This window comes from Orbicella faveolata, unplaced genomic scaffold (genome assembly GCF_042242905.1).
Source record: "Orbicella faveolata isolate gen_17 unplaced genomic scaffold, um_ofav_v1 contig_2, whole genome shotgun sequence".
Taxonomy (NCBI): domain Eukaryota; kingdom Metazoa; phylum Cnidaria; class Anthozoa; order Scleractinia; family Merulinidae; genus Orbicella; species Orbicella faveolata.
In genome coordinates this window covers 16,805,347-16,819,313 of record NW_028301547.1, presented here as the reverse complement: position 1 = coordinate 16,819,313, position 13,967 = coordinate 16,805,347, and the positions used below count along the sequence as shown (strand labels likewise).

General features: G+C 40.1%; 3 protein-coding genes and 1 pseudogene across 3 annotated transcripts; 2 read left to right on the top strand and 2 right to left on the bottom strand.

The window, feature by feature from the left end:
• Positions 1 to 2,373: 2,373 nt before the first annotated feature.
• LOC149112188 (uncharacterized) lies at positions 2,374 to 4,358 on the bottom strand. The gene has a single exon (XM_089289938.1). It carries the CDS (start codon positions 4,072 to 4,074, stop codon positions 2,434 to 2,436), a length of 1,641 nt encoding a protein of 546 aa, XP_089146064.1. The 5' UTR covers positions 4,075 to 4,358; the 3' UTR covers positions 2,374 to 2,433.
• Positions 4,359 to 5,453: 1,095 nt separating this feature from the next.
• Positions 5,454 to 6,866, top strand: LOC149112187 (uncharacterized). Its single transcript, XM_089289939.1, has 2 exons — positions 5,454 to 6,051; positions 6,727 to 6,866. Exons 1-2 carry the CDS (start codon positions 5,766 to 5,768, stop codon positions 6,804 to 6,806), a joined length of 366 nt encoding a protein of 121 aa, XP_089146065.1. The 5' UTR covers positions 5,454 to 5,765; the 3' UTR covers positions 6,807 to 6,866.
• Positions 6,867 to 9,271: 2,405 nt separating this feature from the next.
• Positions 9,272 to 11,750, bottom strand: LOC149112186 (uncharacterized). Its single transcript, XM_089289515.1, has one exon. The coding sequence runs from the start codon at positions 11,634 to 11,636 to the stop codon at positions 10,008 to 10,010; it is 1,629 nt and encodes a 542-aa protein (XP_089145641.1). The 5' UTR covers positions 11,637 to 11,750; the 3' UTR covers positions 9,272 to 10,007.
• A 1,061-nt stretch (positions 11,751 to 12,811) lies between these two features.
• On the top strand, positions 12,812 to 13,797 carry LOC149112185 (uncharacterized; annotated as a pseudogene).
• Positions 13,798 to 13,967: the final 170 nt, after the last annotated feature.

The following is a 13,967-nucleotide window of genomic DNA, read 5'->3' as shown; positions in this document are numbered from 1 at the left end:
AACAAAGTTAATTTCCTTGACGTTTCGTATGTACAACATACATCTTCAGAAGTGACCGTTAACTAGATTACAATCGAAATTTAAACGCGAAGAAAAAGAAAAAGACTGGTATCTAATAATCTGTAACAAGACTAATAGTTAATAACAAACAGATGAGTCTGCGGGAGAGAGAAAAAAAAATACCATAATAATAATAACAATACAAAATGTTAGTACAGAAAAAAATTTTCACTGCCAACGTTTTCATTCAAGGCTGGCTTTAAATCACGAATTAACAATGTTTCCTTAATTTTACAATGTATATCTGACCTACCAGTTGCTAAGATATCAAAATTGTCCTATTTAATATTATGATCCGTGGAAGTAACGTGATCCGCAATGGCTGAGGTGTGACCGCTTTTAGCAAGGGCCTTAAAATGTTCAGTTTTTCTGTCGTGTAGTCGACGCTTTGTTTTTCCTATATAAAAATCATCACAGTCCCAGCAGCTTGCCTTGTAAACCACCTTAGACATCTGAGAACGGCTGAACCTTTTATATAGGAAGCCAATCGCAGAGCTCAGCCAAAGCAAAACCAAAACAAATAATCCCTTTACAAAGTCAGTCTAAACTGTTCTAAAGCCGTTGATTTAAAATTGTTGTTTTAACCTAACGTACACCGAACTAAGGATCATATTAGGAAACACCCCCATCAGAAAGGGCACACTAAAAGCCGACGTAGTTCTCTACCTCTAGTTCAAACACGGAACTAGCACGAGGTCTTGACATAATGGTGACGTGAGAAAATAGAATTTACATTTTGCCTCTCGAAATAAACGAGCAGCTTCTCTTTTCCTTTCTTTTGTCTCCCTTTTTGTCTAAAAGCAACAACAAACATTTTCTCGATGTTTCTACCGAGTTAGAGAAACACTTGTGAAAGCTGCTTGACAGAACCGTAGAGACACTTGGAGGCTTGTCACCTGTTCCGTGATTCTGACCTAGACAGTATTTTACAGGCAGAGATTGGCACTATCATGGCGATTTTGCTGTATTTTTGGTCCAAGCAGTGTTAAATTATGACTGAGAGGTTTTAATAGTAGTTATGCAACCTCTCTCGTGTTATTAACAATTATAATCCATCAAATATTTTCGCTCGCGTGCGATTGGTCTAAATGCGTCACGTGACAGAATATTCCCCAACAAAAACTGGGGAATGACCGAGTGATATTCCCTGATTTTGAAAAACCGTAGATCTAGCGAAAAGCATCTGAAGGATAATAAACGCAATTATAGCCTCCATTTGAGGCGAAAATATGCTCGTATATTTGCCCTTGGACGTGATCTTTTCCTCAAAACTCACAGTTTTCTATCGCACTTTTCAAGCTCACACTTTTCTTTCGTCCTTGTTGCTTTTTGGAACAGATAATGTTGGCGGACAAATATCCGAGCATATTTTCATGTCAAATGGAGGCTATTGTTTATTTATTCCACGAGCACGCGTTGGATTTGAGATGGAAAATAACCAACGAGGCGCCTAGCGCCGAGTTGGCTGTAATTATCTCATATCCAACAAGCGCGAGTGGAATAATTGTTTTATTAAAAGCGCTTCTGTAACATACAAAACTAATCTGAAAAAAAAAAAAAAAAAAACGCCCAAAAAAATCACGCGTACGCTTACTGTATTTGTAGAGCATGGTATAATATGGCTCCTGATAATAAGCATTTTTAAAATGACTGGCCCCAATTAAGGGAAATAGTGAGTTTTTAATTGAGTGTCGTAAAACCCCTATTAAGCGGCCATTTATTGAAGGGCCAACCCTATTAGGCGGCCAGTAATCAAAGTCCCGATGAGGGCTTTTCTATTGCTTTTATCTCTATTAAGCGGCCAACCCCTTTTAGGCGGCCACTATCCATTTCCCCGAGGGTGGCCGTTTAATAGGGGTCGAACTGTACTTACCAATTAGACCCTCAGCCAGTCTCAAAACGCAGTAAAACCAAAACCAAAACCAAAGTAATTGTCTAATTACTTTCGACACTCAATTGAAAACCACTCTATTACTATTATTACCGACTAACAATTAAAATACATTGGCCAACACAGTCAATGCGACATACGCGCGGCGCATGATGGGAATCTTGAATGTAATACCGTCCAATATACAACGGCTCTCCTGTATTCTGATTGGCTGTACTTTCTATGCCATGGTATAAATCGTAATAATTGAGTAATGTTCGGATACAACAGCAAAAGGACTTTCACGTCCCGACGCAGGCTTAGATTCTTCCTTACTTAAGAGACGTTCCAGGCTTACGACGCACCAGTACGCTGAGACGTTTTGCGTCTGGTTAACCGTTAACTTACAATTTCAAGCAAACAACCAGAATCACGGATCTCTGTAGTCAGTAGTGTGACACTGCTCGGATCGAGCAGCTTGCAGATCTTTGCGAACCCTAGCTTTAAGCAAAGGGCATATCACAAGGCTGATTTAAGGGCTCTTTAAAGTGCTCATGTGCCATGTCTAAAAGATTTGAACTAAACCATAGTCCTGATGACATGGTAGTTACCAATGCCATTAAAATGTGTCTTTTCCATCTTCTTCGCCATACAGCCATGACAGCTATATTCTGATAGCGAGTCTCGATCGCTAGAGAGACGCTGGTGAAAAACCACTCGATCAACAGTTGAACTGAAGTTGAGATAGCAAAAGACTGTAGCAGTTCTAACAGGGAATCATTTTTTAAGTATACATATTGATACAAGTACAAAAATCCGTTAACAGACACTATAGCCGTTGATTCAAACAACATGCTCATGATAGCGATATCAGCCATTAGTCTCTCACGGCGAGGAGAACGAAAACTTCCCCAAGGAGCTGATGTTCTTTTGCAAATCACATGACAAATGTGATCAATCAGAACCATTGTGCTTCGTTCTATAACTTCTGTAGCGCCGTGAATCAATCCAAGAACAACCATGTATTGTAAACTGTCAAGATCTGCTTGCAACACTCGGAACATAATCGCTGAAACACAATACAATGGCGCTAACAAGACACATGAATATCCCGGATGGGTAATGCTCTCTTGCCGCTGAACAAGAATTCGTGAGACTACTTTAAATAGGACTCCAATGAGAGGAGCGAAGAGTGCGATTACCAGGGGCAGTAGACTTTCCTCACTTTGCTTGTTATACAGTGGGTAAATTATGGAGACCACAGCAACGGCAATAATTATAATAGAACAGAAGGGAACTGTCATTTGTAAACCTAAGGCAATCTTCTGTCTCCATGTCCGTAGCAGACGGAAGTGACTCGTTAGCAGATAGGCTTGCCCACAGACACTCATAAAAAACAAAACATTGAGAGGAAGTTTTTGCAAAGTCGAAAGCTTGGAATGAGATATTCCCAGGCCTTGTAGAGTCAGTCGATAGGTTGTGTCCAAGAAATACGCGAGGCAAGCAACTAGGATAAGCTTTTGTTTGATCCCTTTTAACTGATGTGGGCGAAGAAGAAATAAGGTGTATACAAAGAACGAGATGTGTAGAAAAACACAAGCGACTGCAGCAGAAATTGATCTCATCCATTGGATTTTTACTGGAATGGACCTCTTTGGGTAAAATTCACAGTTGTTTATAGTTTTAAAACATAGATAGTAGATCAACATGTATACTGAACCTATGATGGTGGCAGTTAGCAAAGAGATCAAAGCTCCAATGTACATTGATTTGCAGACCGTTCGGAGAGCAGATGGTCTGAGTCGCTTCCAAGCCATCCCTCCATCTTCGTCTTCGTGATCTTCTTGTGATTCGTCGTTTTCCTCTGTTGAGCAAGCGTTTACAACCCTGATTGCCAGGCCGTTAGACTGCGCTCGATAGTCCAAGGTTGTGGTTTCTCTGTCGCTGTATTCTTGATAAATACACTCCTCATCAGGATCTCCGTGACGATACCATTCTTGGCCTGTGCTTTCTAGAGGACTGTAGCCAAAAGACTCTGCCATGTATTCAGGTTCTTGTGAGTTGTATTGCTCTGAAACTCCTTTTGTGAATCTGAACACGATATGACCAAACACTTCCAACAGTGTCCTGCTGCTACTACTCATTGTTAATCGGTGACCAGTAGATCGAATACTTTAAACTCTACCAGTGTATTAGTTTGTGCAAGAGCTCAACTCTTAAAAAACCAGTTAGTTATACTGAGAATTCGATGACAAACGTTTTGCAGTCGGTGCTGTTTGTTTTCGTGTTCCTGTATATGGTAATGAGGGGTTTTACATGCCGGCTAAATTAGCTCGTCTCTGTCATATGCTAATTTAAGAACTGTTAGTATGCTGCTTGTTTTGTTGTCACTTAAATAATATATCGAGCGCGCAAGACAGCCATCTCATTTCAAACATCGGGAACAAACTTAAAATTACGGGCAATGGAGTTTTTATGGCTTTGATTAATAGATCAAGGCTGACAAACGTCAAAGGAACAAATAAAGCTGACAAAAATTACGCTCTTTATGTTGGAAAATTCAACCGCGAAGCGTCTTTCGTCTTTCGCTCATAAACTGAGCTTGACTCACGTGACCTAAACGGGTTTACATATATTCACATATTATGTGAATGTTTCAATATATATATTGAAACTATTTTATGTAAATGTTGGAATATGTGATAATTTAATTTCTCTTATATACCGAACGAAAATCTCGCCGATGATCAGCGGCGAGGTAATTCTGTCTGTATCATAAAGGATCCAAAATCTCGCCGATGATCAGCGGCGAGGTAGTTCTGTCTGTATAATAAAGGAACCAAAATCTCGCCGATGTTCAGCGGCGAGGTAATTCTGTCTGTATAATAAGGAACCAAAATCTCGCCGATGTTCAGCGGCGAGGTAACTCTGTCTGTATAATAAGGAACCAAAATCTCGCCGATGTTCAGCGGCGAGGTAATTCTGTCTGTATAATAAAGGAACCAAAATCTCGCCGATGTTCAGCGGCGAGGTAATTCTGTCTGTATAATAAGGAACCAAAATCTCGCCGATGTTCAGCGGCGACGTAGTTCTGTCTGTATAATAAAGGAACCAAAATCTCGCCGATGTTCAGCGGCGAGGTAATTCTGTCTGTATAATAAGGAACCAAAATCTCGCCGATGTTCAGCGGCGAAGTATTTCTGTCTGTATAATAAGGAACCAAAATCTCGCCGATGTTCAGCGGCGAGGTAATTCTGTCTGTATAATAAAGGAACCAAAATCTCGCCGATGTTCAGCGGCGAGGTAATTCTGTCTGTATAATAAGGAACCAAAATCTCGCCGATGTTCAGCGGCGAAGTATTTCTGTCTGTATAATAAAGGAACCAAAATCTCGCCGATGTTCAGGGGCGAGGCAATTCTGTCTGTATAATAAGGAACCAAAATCTCGCCGATGTTCAGCTATCAGATCATCTGTGTCAATTTTAACTCAGGTGTAACTCGTGAGTGACATGTATCCAATTTAATTAGGTTAGCTTTGGGCCGTATTTAAATCTTATTTCATAATTTTTAGTGTCAATTTTAGTATGCAATTTAATTAGGCTAGTTTTGGGCCGCACTTAAATTTAGAGTTTTATTTCTTAATTTTTTAGAATGTTTAATATCGGAGAATATTCTTTGTATAGCAATTTAGTTTCCTTAAACTAACTCAAAAGTGGTCGCGAGTACTATGAATTTACCTGACGACTAAAAATGTAATGAAGTTAATTCGGATTATTAGGAAATTTTAAAAACGATTTGTGCATTTTTGTTTACGTCATTACTACTGTGTCTAGGAATGTTCACTAAAGCCTACACCTTACTCTCTGAGGAAACCTGGGAGAAAGGACCAAACACAAACAACCCGGTAGAAAGTATTAATAAACAATCAATTCCAGAAAAAGGAAACAGTCTCGCACCCTTGTTGGAGAACATATATCGGGAAGACAGAGTGCAGGCAGCCAAAGTTGAAGCAGCAGGAAAGAATGTTTCGCTGTCTTATCGTGACAACTCTGAAGAAGCAAGAGGGAGGCGAAACGATAATCGCAGAACGAAACGAAGATATCATGCTCCTAAAGAAGACGGTAGGGAATTCTCCAAAAATTAAAAGTTTTTAGTGATATCAATTGGGATTACTCAATTGTCGAGCCTTCTTAAATTCCTCGACCATAGTATTTTTCTGAAAGCTTTTCGAGATGATAATATTGACGGATAATGTGAGACCATGCGTTATTGTTATCACATGTGAAGCTCGTTCTAGTGGTACGGGTGCGGGACCTGGCCCGTATCTTTGTTCAAGGGCTTTGGGAAATGCAACCTATTACCTTCGAGGTATCACCTTTCTAGATTTCACCGGAACAATCGGTGTTATGAACACCATTTGCTTCATATAACTGCTAGGGACGATTACTTTGTTTTAACCCAAGCCTTCCCAACATTTGATGAAAATACTACAGCAGCTTTCAATTCCATTCCCCTCAGTAAGGAAATTTTCAACCTATATTCAAAATAACATGTTAAGCGCCCCTGGCGCAAGACCTGCGTCCTGTCTACTCAAGGCAGCAGCAATACTCAGATTCTTTGACAATTAAGCTAATGCAGTAGAGGACAAGTTAGGCGCAGTGCCACTATAACTATTATGGATGTAGTCAATGTTTGAAGTCATCCTAAACAACTGAAAGGGTAGAGAACGAACAGGGCTCCACCTAAACTCATTTCCCCGTACTATATATAGTTAACAACTGGTTAAAATCTTTTAGGTCCACCGGATAAAAGGCGCCAGTTGCAACGTGCCTGCAACTACGGAAAACATGGTAAAAAGAGACAAGGTACAAAATAATTTTGGTCGATGATATTTGACTGATTCCATTGTTGCAAGCTTATATCATAAAAGAAAAAAGCCCGTATTTGTTTTCATTTTGATTACAAGAGAAATTAACTATGACTGAAGAGGATGTCATGTAGTGGAAGTCATTCATGTACTTCATTCCATGGGTAATGCCCTTATTGGAGCAAGACTTGAGGTAGAATACAACCGAGTTAATTTGGATGGCTCCACTGAATATCTCGGCTGGATAAAGGGCACCATCGCGGCATGGAACAGGTCAAAGGCTATTTAGTAAATTATGAAGACGGTGACCAGGAATGGCTGCAGTCTGTAGACGAGAAGGACGTGCGACTGTTTGAGTAATAACTGATGGAGTATGCGTACTATTCGCTTAATAAAAATTTTAATGGAATGGTGCAGTTCAAGAGGCCGTGACCTATGTAAAATTCAGAGATTAAAGATAGAACAATAGATCCATATACCTTCGTTTTTTTGATTAAATTAAATCATAAAGGGAAATATCACTTTCTGGCACTCGAATTGTAAGAACAGCGAGTACTCGAACTGCACAGAGAGACTAATTGTTGCGAGATTGGCAAGAGTGGCAAGGGTACGTAGGATGGGAAAACGTAATGAAAGCAACGTATGCAAACGCAACGGGATATTTTTTTTACAAACTACAGCTACTAGACTTCAAGTTCCGATAATAAGTGATTTTCAAAATTTAAAAATTACCCTCCGGAATATAAACACACAGTATCCTCATCTTACACTATGTGATCGCAAAAGCAACAAAAATATGTTTAGAATTGCTGTAGAGTACTTGTTCATTCATCTCGGCGAGGATCATTAACCTAGCCGACGATCATCATCATCATCATCATCAGCGAGATTTCCGTCCCTTTAATACAGACAGAATTACCTCGCCGCTGAACATCGGCGAGATTTTGGTTGCTTTATTATACAGACAGAATTACCTCGCCGCTGATCATCGGCGAGATTTTGGTTGCTTTATTATACAGACAGAATTACCTCGCCGCTGATCATCGGCGAGATTTTGGTTGCTTTATTATACAGACAGAATTACCTCGCCGCTGAACATCGGCGAGATTTTGGTTGCTTTCTTATACAGACAGAATTACCTCGCCGCTGAACATCGGCGAGATTTTGGTTGCTTTATTATACAGACAGAATTACCTCGCCGCTGAACATCGGCGAGATTTTGGTTGCTTTCTTATACAGACAGAATTACCTCGCCGCTGAACATCGGCGAGATTTTGGTTGCTTTATTATACAGACAGAATTACCTCGCCGCTGAACATCGGCGAGATTTTGGTTGCTTTCTTATACAGACAGAATTACCTCGCCGCTGAACATCGGCGAGATTTTGGTTGCTTTCTTATACAGACAGAATTACTTCGCCGCTGATCATCGGCGAGATTTTGGTTGCTTTCTTATACAGACAGAATTACCTCGCCGCTGAACTTCGGCGAGATTTTGGTTCCTTTATTATACAGACAGAATTACCTCGCCGCTGAACATCGGCGAGATTTTGGTTCCTTTATTATACAGACAGAATTACCTCGCCGCTGAACATCGGCGAGAAAGAGCGTCTATATATGTTAATGTTATTTTGCATATGAAAGTAGTATTCATATATTGAGAACATGGCGTAATTTTTGCCGTTCTGTATATTGAAAGAATCACATAATATGTGTTTGTCTGAACGCCGGACCTAAACGTTTCTGTTGGTCAGTTGCAGAGACGACTCGTGACACCAGTATCAGTCTTTTGGTTCCGTGTTCCTGCATATGATAATGAAGGGTTTTACCTGCTAAATCAGTTCGTCTCTGTAACATGCTAATTAAAGGACGAATCTCAATAGTTATTATTCAGCAAAACATTCCTTATCAGTATGCCGCTTGTTTTGTTGTTAGTTTAACGGTACTGCGATCCCATTTCAAATATTGGGAACAACTTTAAACTTGACGGGTATTAGCGTTTATGTGAGCATAGTTCAGTAATAGATAAAGTACGACAAACTTCAAAAGAGCAAACAAAGATGACGTTATTTTTGCTAAAACTTCGACAGCGCAGCGTCTTCTGTCTTCTTGTCACTGTCCACTGAGCTTGAATCACGGTCAGAAACACTTTTCTACTGGTTAGTAGCTTAGATGGAAGTGAACACCTATTGTGTTTCCTGCATCTATTAACTATGTTTTGACGCCAATTTGAGTAGTGTGAAATTGTGACCGAGCTGTGTTCGCCCCCTGTTCGCTATATCTTCTAAGACCTAAACGAAGGAATTATGATGGATTGTACTGATAAATACCGAAAGTAACCATGACTATAAAAAACTTTAAGCTACTCCAGGACGACCCTTGAACTGGCAGAATTTCAACTCAAAAATCAGTTGTTTGCGTGAAACTTGACAAGAATCTTGGCAGCTCTTGAGTCAAAGTACAAAGGCAAGCAAATAGAGTCAAGTTACAGGGTTATCTTTGTTTACAATATTTGCACATAAGCACGAGCACTTCATTTACTGATGACCGAGCTACACAAATATCAACTCTAAATATTGAAAGGCCATGACACGACAGACTATATCAAGGAATTGGTCACAACACTTAATAATATCGAAACTGTGCTTTTTTTAGGTAATCGCAGAGCTCAGTCAAAGCAAAACAAAAACAAATAATCTGTTTACAAAGTCAGTCCAAACTTTTCTAAAGCCATTAATTTTCTAAGCGATTTGTTTAATACATTGTCATCAGTAGAAAAATAATTGGAAACCGTTATTTGAAGTAAATTTTAGTTGGAATTCTACAAAAAAATTAGATTCTTCCCTCTCGATTTCCACCAAGTGATAGTTGATTCGGCCATGATTAGCTTCGGCCTCGTCACCTATCACCTCATAGAGCCTGATTTCGAGCTCATAACCTTATTGTGAAATATTTGAGTTATGTTAGCACTCGCATACCTAAAGGAAACAGACTTTAAGGTCGCGGCCTTCACGCGCCAAAAATTCTTCCCTGGTCAAGACACGTCAAAGATTCAGTGCGAAAATTCCAAGCTAATGACGTAGCAGAACGCCGGTTACTAAAGTAATGGCGCGAAAATACACAATCCATTGTAAGCCTACAACCAGAATCAAGGATCTCTGTAGTCAGCAGTGTGATATTGTTCGGGTTGAGCAGCTTGCAGATCAAAGTTTTAAACAAACGGCATTTTACAAGGCTGGTGTGAGGGCTCTCCCAAACGCTCATGTGCCATGTCTAAAAAGTTTTTACTAATCCATAGGGCTGCTGAAATGGTAGCTAAAATTGCCACTGTAATGTGTCTTTTCCATCTTCTTTGCCATACAGCCATGACAGCTATATTCTGATAGCGAGTCTCGATCGCTAGAGAGACGCTAGTGAAAAACCACTCGATCACCAGTTGAACTGAAGTTGAGATAGCAAAAGACTGTAGCAGTTCTAAAAGGGAATCATCTTTTAAGTATATATATTGATACAAATAAAAAACGCCGTTAACAGACACTATAGCAGTTGATTCAAACAACATGCTCATTATAGCGATATCAGCCATTAGTCTCTCACGGCGAGGAGTACGCAAACTTCCCCAAGGAGCTGATGTTCTTTTGCAAATCACGTGACAAATGTGATCAATTAGAACCATTGTGCTTCGTTCTATCACTTCTGTAGCGCCGTGAATCAATCCAAGAACAGCCATGGATTGTAAATTGTCAAGATCTGCTTGCAGCACTCGGAACATGATCGCTGCATGGCAATACAATGGCGCTAACAGGACACACGCATATCCCGGATGGGTAATGCTCCCTAGCCTCTGAACAAAAATTCGTGAGACTACTTTAAATAAGACTCCAATGAGAGGAGCAAAGAGTGCGATTACCAGGCGCAGTTTACTTTCCGTACTTTGCTTGTTATACAGAGGGTAAATAATACATTTCACAGCATCGGCAAGAATTATAATAGATCCGAAGGGAACTGTCATTTGTAAAAACAGAGCCATCTTCTCTCTTCTTGTCCGTCGCTGACGGAAGTGATTCGTTAGAAGATAGGCTTCACAACATACACTCATAACAAACAGAACATAGAGTGGAAGTTTTTGCAATGTAGAAAGCTTGGAATGAGATATTCCCAGGGCTTGTAGAACCACTCGATAAGTTGTGTCCAAGAAATATGCGAGGCAAGCAACCAGGATCAGTTTTCCTTTCACCCCCATTAACTGATGTGGTCGGAAAAAAAGTAAGGTGCATAAAAAGAACAAAGCGTATTGAAAACCAGAGGCGATTGCATCAGAAATTGATCTCATCCATTGGACGTTTACTGGAATGGACATTTTTGGGAGAAATTCGCAGTTTGTGATTTTATAACACAGATAGGAGATCAACAAGTATACTGAGCCTATGATGATGGCAGTCAGTAAAGAAATCAAAGCTCCAATGTACATTGATTTACAAACCGTTCTGAGAGCGGATGGTCTGAGTCGCTTCCAAGCCATTGCTCTATCTTCATCTTGCTGATCTTCCTGTGTTCCTTCGTTCTCCTCTGGTAAACTTGCGTCTATAAGTATTGCATTAATTCTGCTGGATCTTATGAAGTCTGAACTTGTGACTTCTCTTTCGCTGTATTCTTGATAAATACACTCCTCGTCAGCATCTCCGTGACGATACCATTCTCGACCTGTGCTTTCTAGAGGACTGTAACCAAAAGACTCTGCCGTGTATTCAGGTTCTTGTGGGTTGTAGTGCTCTGTGACTCCTCGTGTAAAACTGAACACGATATGACCAAACACCTCTATTAGTGTACTGCTACTCATTGCTCCTCAGAGACTCGAACAGATAAATGCTAAAAATAGTGAATTTTGATCCAAAGGGAGAAAAAAATAGCAGCAGGATTTAACATCTTCGTCTTATTCACTCCTCCTCATTTCCGCCTCATGTGATCAGTTTCGATTCGAAAGTGATGTGAAAGACGGTAATCGTGATATCAGCTAAATTCATAAGAAAGTGTAAGTTGGCGAGTACATCTTCAGTTGACTTGCTATCTCACCTCGATCAGTGTGTTGCTACTCATTGTGTTTGGTTAGGAGATCAGCTGACCAATATTTTAAAACCCAAGGAGTAGATTTGTCAGTACAGGAGCCCGTTTCCTAACCGACACTTGGTTAGTGATGGTCTTAGGAGTACAGCAAGCAGCTTAAATGAAATTCGGTGACAATCGCAGTTGACAAACTATGTCTTCCTGTGTTATTTGCTTCAGTATCGTTCCAATCCTTTTGTGGAGAAACCAGCGGCCCGTATCACTGCTGTGTCTTGTGAAGTTGTACTTTCGAATATTCACTTTTCATAAAGCGGGTTTTTGTGTTCCGCCTGTTAATTAAGTAACTACGAAAACCCTCAATTTTCGACTTTAAAAGCCAAGAAAAAGTATGTAGCCCAATAATGATCAATCTATTAGCAATTCCTTGAAGGTTTTTTATTCGGCAAATCATAGAGTACGCAATTTCTTGAGAGTCTAGAAAGTCGTTTTCACACAAACTAAAGCCAGATCTTCGTGTATGCCACATTCAAATTTTCCAGCTAAAAAAGTTGAATTTAATTTGTCTATCTGATAATATGGTAACTTGGAATGAATGTTTAAGCAAAAAGAACTGTCATTCCAAAGTGTTCTCAGACATCTTTCAATGGTTTTTCGTCTCGCGCTTCGCGCTCGTGATCGCGATCCGCGCTCGTGTATCGCGTTTCGCTGTCTGTCCCGCTCATCCGCCTGCTCTGCAGGCTGGCGCGACCCTCAAACAGGTTCAGCTTTCCACAAGTGTTACAGAAAAAGGTGTTCCTATCCTTATCTGTCTGTTGACATGACGTCGACAGATTTCGAAACACATACGCGTGATGATGTGCGCATACCACACCATGAGAAATTAAATGTTCCGAATAATCCAATTCAGTAATATTCAAATTGAAAACCTGTTGAGAAGCATTGGCGTGTAACGTTGATTCCCGACATTAATTACTGCAGTTCTTATGTAATCGGTTCACTTTGCTCAAGGTTTTAGTTTCTCCGAGTCAAGTTTCTTCGCGGAAAACTATTCAAGCCACATGGCGTTCGCGCAGTTATTAACAGCATTGGACACCCTGTTTAAAAGCTATGACGGATTGAAACTGTCGCTGGCTAGTCTTTCTGAGAAGGTTTTCAACATAAGGGTAGACCCTAGACGTCAAGCGGCAAAGATAAATGTTTTCCTCAAAGATACGCGTAGTAATCTTTCCTTCTATTTGAAATTTCTGAAAAAGATGAGCGCTGCCATCATGCAGGACCAAGTGGACTTTATAAAGAAGGCCAACAGTCAAGCCAGTACCGCCCACGACACAATGACAAAGTTGAAGGAGCACACCCAAGCGAAAGGAATGTCAGGAGCGCTGGAAGCCGTGGTAGCCGAACTTCGAAAACAAGAAGAGGTCAAGAACAAGGGTGAAAGCGGCGGCGATGACAACAAAATCATCGAGAAAGTACTGCAAGGAGCAAGCATGCTTGTACAAGAAATCACTTGGGGTTTATTCCGTTATATCAAAGAAGAAATCCGTAAAGCATTGGATGACAGTAAATTCTTCACTAATGCTGCTGCGTTGGACGAAGAAGTAAAGAAAGTGAAACAATCAATAACTCAGTTACAGAGTGCGTGCAGTGATAATATTCCGTACTCGATAATATTTCGGCACTTGACAATCTTATGTCTTTCAAGTCAAGTGCTGAAGCCCTCAACAAATCTTGTGATGAGAAATTAGCAAGCGTGAAGTCAGACTGACAAGACATTCAGTGTGTGATGGGTGTATAAACTCGAAGGGGAAAAAAAAACATTTAAATGAACTGGCTTTGCTAAATCTGCTTTGCTAAATCTTCTTTGAACCCTTTGTATTTTTCATTTGCACTGCTCTTAGCCTTCATCTGATCGGCTCCGATGATTGGTAAAAAAAGATTCAGATAAGCTTTACTGACATAAAGGCAACCGCAAAAAAAGTCTGCCTATTATGTTGTGGCTCTCCAGCCAATATTCTGTACTTTAAGCATTAGTTTTTGGAATTCAAAATTGACACTAGCAGTTAATAACTAGTAATATTTTTTTACATGATATTTTTATCGTTTCATT